At 37.0% G+C, this 15,512-nt stretch overlaps 1 protein-coding gene across 1 annotated transcript in view; it reads right to left on the reverse strand.

The window, feature by feature from the left end:
• NCAPG (non-SMC condensin I complex subunit G) overlaps positions 1-15,512 on the reverse strand; it is a 28,336-nt gene that overhangs the window by 8,221 nt on the left and 4,603 nt on the right. The window contains exons 5-15 of the mRNA XM_015816555.2: positions 14,014-14,159; positions 12,929-13,013; positions 11,679-11,871; positions 10,463-10,603; positions 9,842-9,982; positions 8,554-8,677; positions 7,350-7,439; positions 3,675-3,854; positions 2,838-2,948; positions 2,061-2,180; positions 344-553 (exon numbers count right to left, since the gene is read on the reverse strand). Of these exons, the coding sequence (XP_015672041.1) occupies positions 344-553; positions 2,061-2,180; positions 2,838-2,948; positions 3,675-3,854; positions 7,350-7,439; positions 8,554-8,677; positions 9,842-9,982; positions 10,463-10,603; positions 11,679-11,871; positions 12,929-13,013; positions 14,014-14,159 (1,541 nt within the window). The remainder of the gene's footprint in view (positions 1-343; positions 554-2,060; positions 2,181-2,837; positions 2,949-3,674; positions 3,855-7,349; positions 7,440-8,553; positions 8,678-9,841; positions 9,983-10,462; positions 10,604-11,678; positions 11,872-12,928; positions 13,014-14,013; positions 14,160-15,512) is intronic.

The following is a 15,512-nucleotide window of genomic DNA, read 5'->3' on the forward strand; positions in this document are numbered from 1 at the left end:
ATGCCAATTGTCCAGTGCTCAAATTCTGATCATGTGACCATGGGGATGTTGCAATTTAAGTATGAAAACTAGTCATAAGTAACTTTTTTCAATGCAGTTGTACCTTTGAACAGTCACTAAAAGAAAGTTGTTAATCTGAAGCAATAAAAAAGCTCTTTCTCATAACTATTTTAACACGTCTCTGTTCAGATGAGGGGTGTATAACTGACATTAGCATTTTTCATGCAATTTTTGTGTTATGTGCTAATACCAGTCAGGGAAATATTATGCTCAATTTTTCTCTTTATATTTTTCCAAACATGAAATTAAAATTTACCTCCATATTTGCTAGTTTCAGTCATACCTCACTATCTAGAAACCCAGAAAGAAGTTGAAGAAGATTGTGAGTGGTAGCTGTTTCTTCTTCTGTTTCCTTAGTTTTCTCACTCTCATTTTCTTCATTTTCAGTTTGAACTTTTCTGTCTTTGAATGGTTCTATTCCAAATATCATTAGTTGGTCAAAGACTGCTTTTAAAGCACTCAGTTTTATCTTCATTTCGTCAATTTGCAATACCTGAATAAAATTAGAAAGACCAAACAGGACCTATGAATCTGTATAATTTAAACTATAATTCATTCCTTGAGCCATAAAAAAAAAGCATTCTCGGACTCTTTAAAGCAGTTCCAAATTGGGCTTTAAATCTGAACTTAATGAACGGCCTTCTCAAAATCTGCATGTTCCTTCAAACATGCAATCAAGACAGAAGCAAAATAGCCAATTTCTGGTGAAATGCAAAAATTGAAAGTAGAAACTGAAGCAGGGGACTTCCGAGACATAAAGAGCTTCCATGTGCTTCAATATTCCATCCATAGCCTCTCAAACTGGCCCAGAATTGGGCAGTCAGCATTTGGTCATACTACCAAGAAATGTTGACAGAGGTTTGGGTATCTGGAGGGGTTTTTCAGAACAGAAATTGGAGTTTTATCTTTCTTTTTTTATTCCCATCCTTAGCCCTTTCCCCACCCACATCTCTTCCAGTGGTTCCCCAGTCAAACACTTCTGCTAATGCCTCTGCAGCCTCAAACTGGTTGGGGAACAAGTCACAATCCCAAACCTGGGAAACTAGTGTGTTTACTCTTACACCTTCCAGAAGAAAGCTCTTCTACCGTGGATACAAGACAGGGGTCTTCAAACTTGACAACTTTTAAAACTTGTGGACTTTAACTCCCAAAATTCAATTTGGGAATTGAAGTCCACAAGTCTTAAAAGTTGCCAAATTTGGAGACTCCTGATGTAGGACAATGGAAAGAGATGTTGCCAATGTTTCAAGTCCAACATTCAGAACATCAGATCTTGAAATAGATGCTGATATTACAATTGAAAAGTATGAGTTTTCCTGCGTAGGATTTATTTTAAACAGAATGTGAAAGTAAGAAGATAGGAAATGAACACCACAGCTATTTGCTGCAATATGGATTGACAGCATTTTGGTGGTCCAGGTTTGCCTACTTTTTTAGTTAGAAGTTCCACATCCCAGTTATAGTTCCCAGCATGATCACTACATAGAACTTGGCAAATGTTTTCTACAAGCTGGCTATTTCTCTGCAGCCCACCCATCCACTCACCCTCTTAGCATGGTATAGCACAACTGGACCTTCTTTAAAATTCCAGGGTGCCAATATAGTGGCTCCCATCTACTTGCAAGACAGACCTCTCAATCCAGGGAGGGAAGAAGTGTGAGAAAGAGACTCCAAGTAACTCCCCTTTAATTATGATAGGTTGATTTGGAGTATTACTTGATAGGTTTTCAAGATTTTGTTACATTATACTCTCCTAGCAACAAAGAACTTTCCAAGGTACTAATGTTTGCTGAGTTGGCCAGCATTGCAGGGCCTGACACTGAACTTGAAAGCCAACCACATCAATTTGTGCCTACTGAAAGCGAAGTGGAGTTACTCTGGGTTCCTTTCACACATTTTCCTACTCTTTGGACTCAGGAATACCTGTTGCAATAGGAACTTTTCTTCCTCAGGGTTTCCACATTCTATCAGACATTTCATGAAAAATGAAACCTACTTACTTGTAACAACAAAGTGAGATGCTGACTCGCAAATTCCTTGCTCTGCAGGCCACAGCAGCCCAAGCACAGCACTGCCATGTTTCGCACAGCAGGATGGATATTAGTAATTCCTGGAATTACCTAGAAGAACAAACATAGCAAGACGTATTGAACAGAAGAGAACCTTGTAGCCACTTGCTTGTTAAGATAAGAAACTTATTTTGGTAACTAAAGAGACCAGGGTAACCACAGAGGACGTTTAAAAAGCCAGGATGAAGGGCCAATTTCTTTAACCTCCCCTTGAGGATGCTTTTGCAAACAAAAAAGCATGAACTGATTTTAACAAATGCTTATGCTGGTGGTCAAATAGACGGATGGATTGCTCAGATTTGTTTGAAAGAACTATATAAAAAAAGGACAAGATCTAACTTCATAAATGGAAAAATAGTGAATCTCTAACTGATATAAAACCTTATCTCCTTCTGTGGTAGAAATAAGAGTGGGAGATTCCAAACCAAGTTGCCAGGAACTGCCCAAAAGCTAAAACTGATTCCATCTGTAATCCAATGGAGGGCTGAAGTAGAAAAGCTGTGTGAGGTGCCTGCAAAGTGAAATCCTATACAGTTCAAACTAATTCATTTTTGATCCTTGGCTGCCTTTTGTGGATATACATGCAGAATAGAATGCAGAACAAGTATAGCTACCTGGGATAGAAAAAAGTATTGAGACCACATATACTTGCTGCTGCTCAGCACACCTCTTCTATATTGTGATATGTATCATAAGGTTGCCACATACCAGGGATTCAATTATTCCATCCAATGTGGGTCCCAATCCTTTGGAAAGTGAGACCTGCTTCAGAAGTTCGTTGCACATCATCAAACACTTCAGAAGTGTTTCTGGATCACTCTTTTAAAATAAAAGCATCATAGCTTAGTTCAGGATTTCTGTCTGCCCAAATATCTACATTGCTTTCTGCTAACCAAGAACAAAAGTGAGCAACATTCAGTTGAATTAACAATTTATTTCTATAGGAAAGCAAGCAAAATTTGACCCTACATTTATCATTAACTCCAACTGAAGAAGATGGTCTGTTCAATCAATGGGCCATCTTGAGATCTTCTAGTTGCAGATTGTTCCAAAGCAACAGCCTTTCCTTCCAGCAGCAATCACTCTAATTCCCATATTTCACATCTAGTTTTGTTCTGCAATGATGTAGCGATTGGATTTTTTTTTCTAGCCCTTATACATGAGAAATAATCCATTTGTAGAAAACTAGGTACTGTAGATAGGTAGATACAGAGATATTCTGGCTCATTTCTTTCTTTTTTAACGGGGTACTAGCATCTTTGGATGAGATCACAGGTAATAGCAGGATTTTCAGTTTCTCTTCCTTTGGAGTCCTTGTTGTTTTCTGACCTTAATTGTTTTCTTGAAGACATTTCATTACCCAACTAAGTAACATCTTCAGTGCTGGACTAAAGGACTCTACATCAAGGACTTCATAGTTCAAGTCTGAACTACAAGCATTCTTTTCTCCTTCTAAAAAGCCATTTCAAACAAATCATATACACAGTTCTTAACAAGTAAAGATGAAAACACTGAAAAAACTAGAGCAAGTGTAAAATACAGAACCTTTTCCACACATATCTCTTTAGTTCCGGATTCTTCTGTCTCTTTCAACAAGCCACTCTTTATACCTTCCAGCTCTATAATCCTCTCCTTTAACACAGAAGCATGGCTGAAGTCTTGCATGGCCACACACTTTTCCAGAGCATACTTTGCTTCCATGAGTTTCACTTTTATTTCTGCCAGCTGGAAAGAAAACAAAAATTATGCCCTGGAATTACTGAGTATTATATTATGGGCCTTTACAAAAAGTAGACATCTCAGTCATTCTGATTGCTGATTCCTGCATACACCCAATTTTATTGACAGTGCAATGAATTCTATCACTGCCTACTTGCAAAAAGTATTTTTTGTCTTTCCAATCTGGTCCATAAGTCTGGAATTTTGGGGTCTCCCATCCCCATATCAAAAGAGCAAGATGCTTCTCGGTTCCTGAGATCAACTAAGGTTGGATAAGTCCTGCTACCTCATCAGAATCTGGAATCAGCAACCTCCACCAGTATGAAATCTCTGCAACATGAATATTAAAAATACCATCATTTCATATGTCTTTGTACTTCTCTCAATGAAAATAGCCTTTGGAAATACTTTGTAAGATATAAAGTAGCATACAATAAAATAAAACAAAACACAGTAAAGTATACAATAAAGGTATTATAAAACAATAAAAAAGAAGAAAGAAACTAAAACAGACACAAAATCTGTTCATCAGTTTCTCAGCAAAGACCTGGATGAAGAGAGAAGTCTTCAAGTAATACAAAAAACCCCCACTGAGAGTACTAATTTTAGTGGACAATACAACAGTTTGAAAACCATAAAAGATTAATGGTAACATCTTATTTAATATAGTTTTAGAACACTCCCTATGCAAAAGCCTCTACAAATCTGAATTTGGCTCAGCTAATGAGCAGCCAACTATTGCTTCAATGGAAGGAACATGTCCATGGCCAGGTGACCTACAACTTGATCACCATGATCTGGACCAGTTGTCCTTTTTAGAGCAAGTGGAAGGGTGGCTTGGTGAAGGGAACTCACCCTGACACTGAGGTTACCGGGATGTACACAACAGTAGCAGTCTCTCCTTGCAGCTGAGAGATGAACCCAATGTGATAGACAGTGTCCTCAATGAAGGAGGTTTCCTGAACACACTGTCCATCCTTCTACTTTATTTTCTTCTATTTCCAACTTGAACTTACATACACCAAAGGAAATCAAAATTGACTTCCGGTTTGCCATCGTGGCTGCCGCGGCCACTGTAAGGCAAGCTCCGTCTTCCGCGTTTGGTTTTGCTCCGCTGGGGGACCCTGGAAAGGGTCGAAAGTCGCCCTGTAGGGGCAATGAGCAAGGAGGGGACCCCCACTTGATCGCAGGAGGGTGGCAGCCCTTCCGCTCGATCTGGGGCAACCCTCCAAACCGGCAGAGGAAAGACCGGCCATAGTAATATGGCCTGTCACTAGGCTGCAGACAGCCAAAGTCAAACTTACCACCAAGCACTTCGAAAGTAACGCGGATGAAACTGGGTGAAATCCAATCTTCTTTACCCTAAGTATTTTCTTTTCCTGTAAAAGCTGCCCAAAGTATCTTTCCCCCTGTGAGGAGAGAGGGAAGGGAATTTCTATCCCACCCTCTAAGAATAGTGGCGACTGACTACCCAGGGGAATTAAAGCACTAAAATAATATATTTAATCTAATTGGATTTATATGTTCCTGAAACCTGGAGACCAAACATTTTCCTATTTTTATTGGAGACTTTTGTTTTTATCTACAAAAAAGAAATAAAATTGGAAAAAGGATTATAAAAATGTTGGACTTAAAAAACTTTAAATGGCATTGGTGACATCTTGTGGCGAAGTTTGGTACTACAACTTGTTATTTCCTAAAAGAGACTTGGCTTGAAGCCCAGACCTTAGATAAGACTCTTCTGACTTTGGCACCACCTGTGAGAAACTCAGCTGTAAGAGAACAGCTGGGCGGCATAACTGGCCTACTTGAACTGTGAATGTAAACCTTTACTGACTTTCAGAGTTATATGTGGGGAATTGCCTTCCTATCTCTTTATTTGAGGAATATTGGTTACTATATGAGATGATGAAATGCCTTGGACTATAAAATCTTGCTTGATAAATGACTTCCACTATAAAGACTATTTATAAACATGTGAAAGAGATGGATGAGGACCAGGAAAAGATTTTTTCCATGTTGAAAGCAATACATGAAACTATTCTTTCAGTTTCTGACGAAATAAGATGTTACAGAAAAGAACAAGATGCCAGCTTAGATATACAAACCCAAATTCTGACTACAACTAAAGAACTAACAACGCAGAAGGTAACAGAAGAAGTGGAACAATCAAAAACTAAGACAGAGGACTCAATTGACCAATAAATACAGTCAATGGAATATCCAGAAAAGGGACTGACAACACTGAAAATGGAAAAGACTTTCTATATAAACCAAAAGAAATTTGAGGAGCAAGAAGAACAGACTGAATGGAAGATAAACATACCAGGACAATTATGGGGATTTGGAATAATAGGGAGATGGTTTAAAGAATACAAATGGGCTAGCCCTTCCCAAAAAATGGCAATTAAATAGTATCTCTTATTCCAAACAATATATATAATAACAGAGAGAGATCTATTTGATGGTTTAAAAGCGTTGACATGGAAGGCTAGTTGGCAAAGAAAGAAAGCCAGAATAAGGCTGAAGAAAATTGGGGTTTTGATTTATTAGAGGGGATTTCATATTACTAATTAGAGGGTCAAAGGGAGAAGTTGAGATAAGGGAAATTTTGGTCTTTAAATTTAAAATATTTGGAAATTAGTTGAAAATAAGGATGCTATTTAATACTTAAAAATTAGACCCAGAAGAAAACAAATATTATGAATATGTTTGATTTATTGATTAACTCAGACAATATATATAATGGGCTTTGATTTATTAAAGGGGATACTATATTATTAATTAGATGATGTAAGATGGGTGGAAACAGATAACTTTTAGGAAATAGAACAAGATTATACCCAAATAGATAAGATGTGTATTTTGAATATTAGATTCTGTTATGAATTGAGGTAAAGGAAAGTTTGGTTACCTAAAAACTGGAAATTATAAATATCAAATGTTAAATTTGAATATTGATGGGAAACTAAAAATTGGGAAAACTAATAACAGGATATTGATTGAATGTAAAGATTGAATGTAAAAGTAATTAAGATATGTATAAGCTAAAATTTATTGATAAATGTAATAATGATGTTTTTATTTAGTTGATATAATAATAACTGTATTAGCTTAAATATGAGATAGTAGATATTAAGGGAAAAAGAGAGGAAATATTTGAGGTTGTAGTTTGAGATTTGTACTAAAAAAAATTTGTATGTTACTGAACTATTGATTAACCCAGCCACCACGTTGCTTTTTAAATACTTAAATGTAAAATTGGAAAATTAATAAAAAAATTATTTTAAAAAAAGGAAATCAAAATCAACTGCCATCATTATCAAGATGTATAAAAACTTTGAAAATTTGCCCTCTCTATTCCTATTAATTTAATTCTCTGCATTTCTGGGAAATAACATTCAGATTTTTCAGAAGCTGCAGGGAAAAAAATGCAATCAGTTGTAGTTATTTCATTTAAAAAAACTGAATTGCTTAAAAAGTGGAACAATCTCCCCATACCTTAAGCTCTTGTTTTCTTATCTCACTTGCTTCTTGCTGCTTGTCTACTGTCACAATGGTTTCCCGGGCCTCTGAAATTATTTCAGCAACCTGAAAATGTAAATAAGCACCAACCTGAAATTGTAACAAGTCTGGAGAACTTATTTTATTCCTGTCATAAAGCTAAACAACAAACAACACTAATTTCTGGAGGTCCTTTGGGAGAAACTTACATCATTAAAAAAAAATCAAATCTTTACACGGCCACAAAACTTCTTGTGAAGATGGTGGTCTTGACCCCATCTAGCTTGATTTCCAAATCAGGAACATCAACCTTCACAACTGGGAGGAAAACTAGTAGTGTCTCTCATCTATCAAGGGGACAAGCAAATATGCTCTGATGAGGATGTTTGTAGAAAAATCTAGTTAATCACTCGCAGTTGCAAACTAGCCAAGCTCTTGAAAAGTGCTTTATTAAATATAAATGAATGAATCATTCTGAGATGACGTGATAGCAATCTTCCAATATCTGAGAGGTTGTCACAGAAAAGAAGGGATCAACCTATTCTCCAAAGCATCTGCAGGCAGAACAAGAAGCAGTGGATGGAAACTAATCAATGAGAGAACCAACTAGAAATAAAGAGAAATTTCCTGTAGGTGAGAACAATAAATCAGTGGAACAGCTTGTCTCCAGAAGTCATGGATGCTCCATTGCTGGAGGTTTTCAAAAGATCAGTCTGGAATGGTATAAGGCAACAGCCCTCAACCTTTTGGGCGCCAGGGTCCGGTTCTGTGGAGGGCAGTTTTTCTGTGGGCCAGGGTGGGGATTTTGCATGCTGTCTAGGTCCCACGTGTGCAGATGGGACTTTGCTTGCTTGCACAGCCTGATTCCTGGCGGGCCGTGGACCAGTGCCTATCCGTGGCTCAGGAATTCAGGACCCCTTATACAGGGTCTCCTGCTCGAGCAAGGGGTTGGACTAGAAGACACCCAAGGTCCTTTCCAACTCTGTTATTCTATGTATATTCTGTAATTTTTCTAAATATATGAATATTTACACCTGAAGCTGTCAAAGACAACTCTATTCAACTGTTTTTTTAACATCCAAAAAAAGCAAACTTTTTACAAAGGAGAAATGGATTCAAAACAGGTACTTTGGCTTATGCAATTGCTCTGAAGACTTCCCTAAAGGATTAAACTTTCAAAGTTGCAACCAAAAGAACATACCATCTGGATTCTTTGGTCATCATCCTTCAAAAGGCAAAGCAACTTTTCCATAAGATTAGATACAAGGGATGTTGACAAGGTTGGAATCATAAGAATTTTTTGTAGAACACTCAGCAATCTCTTCCTTAAAAAAGAAAGAAAGAAAGAAATACTCATGTTTTTTTTAGCTTAAAATCCAAGGAATCGTTATTAGGGGGTGGGTTGGTGCCTGTATTTCTGATATATGGACATCACTGTTTCCTGCCAATGAACACACTTTCAAATCCCAAATGTTACAATTAGGGTTTCTTCTCTGCTTAGAAATATTGTAAAACATGGAAAAACCCTTCCCCTGTAAGATTTAAGAGACAAGCTCAGACTGAAACAGAGAAGAAAGCTTATTTGACTACAGTGATGTCTGCCTCCACTACACACTCCATCTCTCAGGCCATGAAATTCTGGGAAAAGGAAACTTTTTAGAGTGAAAATGTTCTGCGGCCGGACTACAAATGCCCAGTCTAGATGGTCAACTGGATATTCTTAAATCTCAATTATTTCTATTGATGTTCTCTGCCCCATTTATATTTCTGAATCCAGTTTTTCTGGGTGATCCTTTCCCTCAACATCTAATGATTCTCTGACAGAGGAGGAACTGAACTGAACAGCAAGGTTGGATTTTCCCTGTTGTTCTTCCAAAGGACCGGATAACACCAGGGAATGGGCCTCAAAAATATGAATCCCAATGAAAAAAAATGTCAAGCATGAGTTGTAATGTCATCACATGAACCTCTTTCAGATATGGGTCCTAACAAGGAACACAACCAGAGAAGTCATAGGATGTATTAGGAGATTGTATTGTTGATGACCTAAGATATGTTTTCTCTACATGGAGAAAGCAACATCACCCTCTTTATTGTGGATAAGGTACATAATTGGGGTTCTGAAGACCTGTTTTCAGACCAGCTATAGACAACTCACAGACCAGATGCTCTTCATTCTTGCTCTCCTACAGATTATCCCCCATTTTTGAAATTAATGCAACCATTACTTTCTTTTCTACTGCAAAACATTTATATTACGTGATTGTAAGAAGCACCATACCCCCTTGACTCAAAACAACTGAGTGAAAAATTTACAAACCACAAATTGATGTGAATATCTTAACTTGGTTTGCTCAAAGGGATATCATCAGATAATATCCCTCCGAGTCAACCTGTTCCTTTCTATAACATTTTAAAATATATCTTGTAAAAAAAATATATTCTTCACAATTGCCTAAAACAATTGCATGGGTTTTTTACAGTCATACCTGCCTCCTTCTTCAGTGATATCCATGCAGCCAATCATTAGAATTAACTGCTGACCTATAAATTCCTTGGTCATCAATTGCTCAATGCATGCCAAATCTTCCTTTTCTTCCTGACTGAGTACTGGAACGCTTTGAAAGTAGCTTAAGGATAAAAAAAATCAAAAGGGATTAAAATTTATCTCCTTGCCAATCCCAGGCTGTTGTATTAATTCACAGCCCTTTCAAATTACACCTCAACACACTTTCCACAGACAGCAATGTGGTTTTTGATCTTTTCCTGATCTTTGTCAATGGCTGAATATTTAGAAAATTTTAGATGGACAATGCAAAATCATAAGATATCTGAAAGAGTTTCTCCTTTACACAGCATGGTACTACGAATCTGACTACACAACTCATCCAATCTACTTTAACCCCTTTACTATTTTTGCAGCATCCCCTGCCTATCAGATATCTATTCATTATTAACAGATCTTTTAAAAATCAGTTATTCCAAAATGCTTATTCCAAAACGGCATCAGAGAACCTTAACACCAGTACTAATAAGAGATAACTGTAAGAATAAAGCAGAAGGTATATTGAACAGACATTGCAATTTTTGAATTAATTGTGTTAATTTACCTCAATAGATAATCTGCATAGATAGCAGGCTCTGGCAAGACTTCTTCTAAGAATTCTTCTCCTTTGGATTTCAAGTGCTCACAAAGAGCTTTCCAATATAAGGCACTCTCTGCAGTCAGTTTTTCTATTGGAATAGTTTTCCTTCAAATGAAGCACATGGGGCGCTATTAAGTTTCCATCAAAAAAGAAAAAGAAAAAACCCAATTCTTTTCTTGTGTTAGTTACAGTATATAAACCAGGAAATTTCAGAAAGCAATCACTGCAAGCTAATATACCTATATCTACATTAAAAAAAGTTTCTGAAACATATTACTGTATGTTTTGATATTTATCTTTAAGAAACAATGTTATGTGAGTATGCTGTTGATGAAAAGTTAAAGAAATAAAGTTTTTGTTCTCTAATATTTTCCTATTTATTTATTTTTGTGTTTCTTTTATATCTATCATAATCTAGCAAGTTTTGGTGGTTTATAAAATCTATAATATAACAAAACTAAAACATCAACAAAATGATTAAAATAAAACAATTTTATAAGATGGTGGCCTATATGCATATAAGTTGGTGGCCTATATGAGTCTTATAAGATGGTAGCCTATAAGCCTGTTTGATTTCTATATAAACAAAACTCAGTCCCACTACAAGAGCTGTACTAAGAACAAAAAACATAAATAAGAATAAAATATGACAGTATATAGATTTAGAAACATATTCTCCAATTATACCTTATTTTCCCAGTCTACTTCATTTATATATGTCATGAGCTTAACCGTTTTTTAAAATAAACATACCACAATTGGTTGTTACATGCAACATGTTTAAACCTTAAAGTTATGTTTGACTATTAGAGTGCTATCTGAACCTACCACTACAAGAAGGCCTAATAGTATTTTGGTAATATGCTGGGAGTGTTAATTTTTTTAAAAGCCAAGTATCGGCATTGCTGGCTGGGGAATTCTGGGAGTTGGAAGTACACATCTTAAAGTTGCTAAGGTTCAGAAACTTTGGCATAGGAAGGCTCAAAACACACAGTTGCACTAGTTTCATGAAGAATATGGGCAGGAAATTTTGCATGGATTAAAAACAAAGAGCTACTAAATCCAACTGAAGCATCATGGAATATAATTTTAGAGGCAGAAGACTCTATCTTATGTTCCTGCTAGAGAATGCACGTTACTCTGACCCAAGTAAAGACAGCCACAGCTGTATTACCCCTACCTGTCATCAAGTTCTGAAAACTTTTTAATCAGATCTTGGAGAGGAGACAGCAGGAACATAGCATTAAGGGCTAGAATACCCACTTCGGGGCAACTCTCCACATCCAGATGATGGAGCAATTCTAAGACATTTCCTTCAGCTAGAAGTAACCAAGCTTGGAGAAGCTGTTTCTGTACCATTTCTTTCACACTTTCTATTAGAGACAGAAAGGAATTCCACATCAGATGCACATACATACACACACGCTGCATATAGTATATATATGTTTGTCTGAATAATCTCTCTCTTTCTCACTCCCCAAAACATTCTGTTCAAGTACTTTGTAAAGCAGAACTCAGAATCTTCACTACAGGTAGTCCTTGACTTACAACTATTTGTTTAACAACAGTCTAGAGTTATGATGGTGCTTACAGCCCATCCTGAAGGTTACAACTGTCTTACTATCCCGCAATCACATGATTGCAATTTGGGTACTTGGCAACTGGCTCAAATTTACAGCAGTTAGTGTCCTGTGGTCACATTATCACAATCTGTGGTTTTCCCAGGTGGCTTCCCACAAAATTAATGGGGGCGAGAGCCCAGATTCACTTAACAACCATGTGATTCACTTAATGACCATGGTGGTTCACTTGATGTTAATGAATCTTTAAAGCCTCAATATGTTTCTCTTTGTCCCCTTTTATACTCAACAGAATCAAGGTGGGGTCCTTTTGAGTCTTATATCTTTTTCTTTTCCAAGACTAAATTTCTTCTGACTTAAAGGCTCCTATATTCATTTACACCAGACATGAGTACTATCTGGCTCTTTGGCTGTCTCTGTCCAGCCCACAGCCACAGTCCTATTGGTTCAGCCCTCCACAACAATCTGTTTCCCATGTGCCCCCTTGGGAAATTAACTCCTCCCCCCCCCCCCCCCCCCCCCCCCCCCCCGATTTACACTGCCTTTCTTCACCTTCTCAGATGAGAAGAATAAAATTGAGTCTAGGGGAGAGTAAAGATTCCCACAGAAGAGATGTTGACTATATATAATTTATCATGATTACTTTTATTATAATTCTGTTTCTGTCCTTATGACTATAATAGTTACCTGCTTTGACTATTATTGCTCCTAAGAACATCCCAATGGTTTCAAAGGCAGTTACTTTAAATTAGATATCCTGTCTCCCATCACTATCTACACACACATTAAGCATGTATTGGAAAAAAGAAAACTGCTTTAAAACATTTAAATTAAAATAAAAATATTTTACCTGATCTATCATTAAGTCCTTGCTGCAAAAGTTTTACTCTCTGGGCTATTGTCAAAGCTTTGACATGAACTTTTTCTGCCAGCACCTTTAAAAAAATGTTTTCACATAATTTTGCTTTTGAATAATATGGATTAATAGCATATAAAGCAAAATACACTGAAAGACAACACAATTTGCAATGTGCCTCTGAAACTGTAAACAGACAAATCACAAAGCTAACACAACTATAGAATAAGACATTCTGCAAAACTGTCTTTTTCTTCAAAAAAAAACAACCCAGTTGACATCCCAATACCCTAAGAAATATCAGATGCAACTTAAGACCATAGCTGCTTTATTGTATCCTGCCATTTAAAAATAAATCATGTATTCTTATGGTGACTCATTTTGTGCCCTCAAAGTGAACCCCTAAGATCTTCAAATGGTGATGCTCATTTCCTGTCCATAGATAATCTTTTTAACCAGTGCATAAATCCAAGTCCAGGAAAGAAGATTTGTGACCGGTACCAACTTTAGCCACTTTGGCTGATAGGATTGTTCTTTTGAACAGACTGGGTAAATATTTTGATCTGGGTGTTCTGTTAGTTCCTACCTATAATTGTCTAAATGGTATGGCAGTTTGCAATCATATTAAACAGTTAATAAAATAACACTCCAACATTTATGTTTCTGATGGAACTTAGGATCTAGAATGTCATATAAAATCATAGTGGATGAAGCATAGCAACTGACGTAACCAGTACTGAACTTCAACTCTCAGCAGTATGAAATTAACTTACTAGTTAATGATAATACTAATGCATTTACATCCACAGAAAGCAGTACAAAAATGGGGTTGTCTCCCATCTATCTGGGGCCATTTCAAAGAAAGATCTCCAGGTAAAACCAAAGGAGATTTTCAGCACTTCTCAGCACAGCTCACCTTAGCAGCGCTTTCTGCAGATACTGATAAATTTCTGTTAAATTTAAAGTATTTTCTTACAGAGTGCGATCCATACATATTCTACCAGCTAAATTCTCTAATAGTTTGTATAATTTTAACACAGAGAATAAATAGCAAGTGACATTACCAGATATTTATTCACCTGATATGCTAATTTCCTGACTGTCTCCTTTACATCCATAGTACGACCAATAATTTTGGACAGAGTTTTAACTGATGGACTAATGCAAGACAACACAGCACGTCTTACTTCTGAATTGGAGTCAGTCTCAATTAAACTGTTGTAAACTGAGAAGAAAAAAAGTACTGTGACAGGTTTGTTAGTGATAAGAATATCAACATAAATAAAACAGAATGCAGAAAAGCTGAAATGCAGAAATTCTCCAAAACATTCAAGCTTACAAGCTTAGAGACCCAGCCAGCTAAATCTCAGTAGGAGCTATCTAAGCATCTCAGGAGGACAGTCTTGTGCTCCACACTTCATAGGATTGCTATTAATAAACTCTTTGTAGCCAAAATCTTGTGTAAAGCTGGATGATTCCCACAGGAAATGCCAACTACTGTTGGAAGTACCAACTACTGTTGGAGCCTGATTTGCTATTAGTTAAGCTCCTTTTTTACAAACAAAAATCCTTTTTCTGGGAAAATAATAACAAAAGGTAAGAGAAGCTTAACACACACTGTACAACAGTTTTTTTAAAAGAAAACTTAAGTCCTTTTTCACAACATTGATAGGATTTTGGTAACGTTTTTGTTCTATTAGGCATCTCTTTCAACATAAAGAGAACAAAACTATTCTAACAATTCATATAGATGATAACGATGGGCAGCACACAAATTTAACAAATACAGTGGGGAAAAATAGTATTTAGTCAGCCACCAATTGTGCAAGTTCCCCCACTTAAAAAGATGAGAGAGGCCTGTAATTGTCATCATAGGTAGATCTCAACCATGAGAGACAAAATGAGAAAACAAATCCAGACAATCACATTGTATGATTTGGAAAGAATTTATTTACAAATTATGGTGGAAAATAAGTATTTGTTCAATATCAAAAGTTCATCTCAATACTTTGTTATATATCCTTTGTTGGCAATGACAGAGGTCAACCGTTTTCTGTAAGTCTTCACAAGGATGGCACACACTGTTGCTGGTATGTTGGCCCATTCCTCCATGCAGAACTCCTCTAGAGCAGTGATGTTTTGGGGCTGTCGCTGGCAACACGGACTTTCAACTCCCTCCAAAGGTTTTCTATGGGGTTGAGATCTGGAGACTGGCTAGGCCACTCCAGGACCTTGAAATGCTTCTTACGAAGCCATTCCTTCGTTGCCCGGGCGGTGTGTTTGGGATTATTGTCATGCTGAAAGACCCAGCCACGTTCATCTTCAATGCCCTTGCTGATAGGTTTGCACTCAAAATCTCACAATACATGGCCCCATTCGTTCTTTCCTGTACACGAATCAGTCGTCCTGGTCCCTTTGCAGAGAAACAGCCCCAAAGCATGATGTTGCCACCCCCATGCTTCACAGTAGGTATGGTGTTCTTTGGATGCAACTCAGCATTCTCTCTCCTCCAAACACGACGAGTTGTGTTTCTACCAAACAGTTCTACTTTGGTTTCATCTGACCATCTGACATTCTC

This window comes from Protobothrops mucrosquamatus, unplaced genomic scaffold (genome assembly GCF_001527695.2).
Source record: "Protobothrops mucrosquamatus isolate PMUCROS unplaced genomic scaffold, P.Mucros_1.0 scaffold464, whole genome shotgun sequence".
Taxonomy (NCBI): Eukaryota; Metazoa; Chordata; class Lepidosauria; order Squamata; family Viperidae; genus Protobothrops; species Protobothrops mucrosquamatus.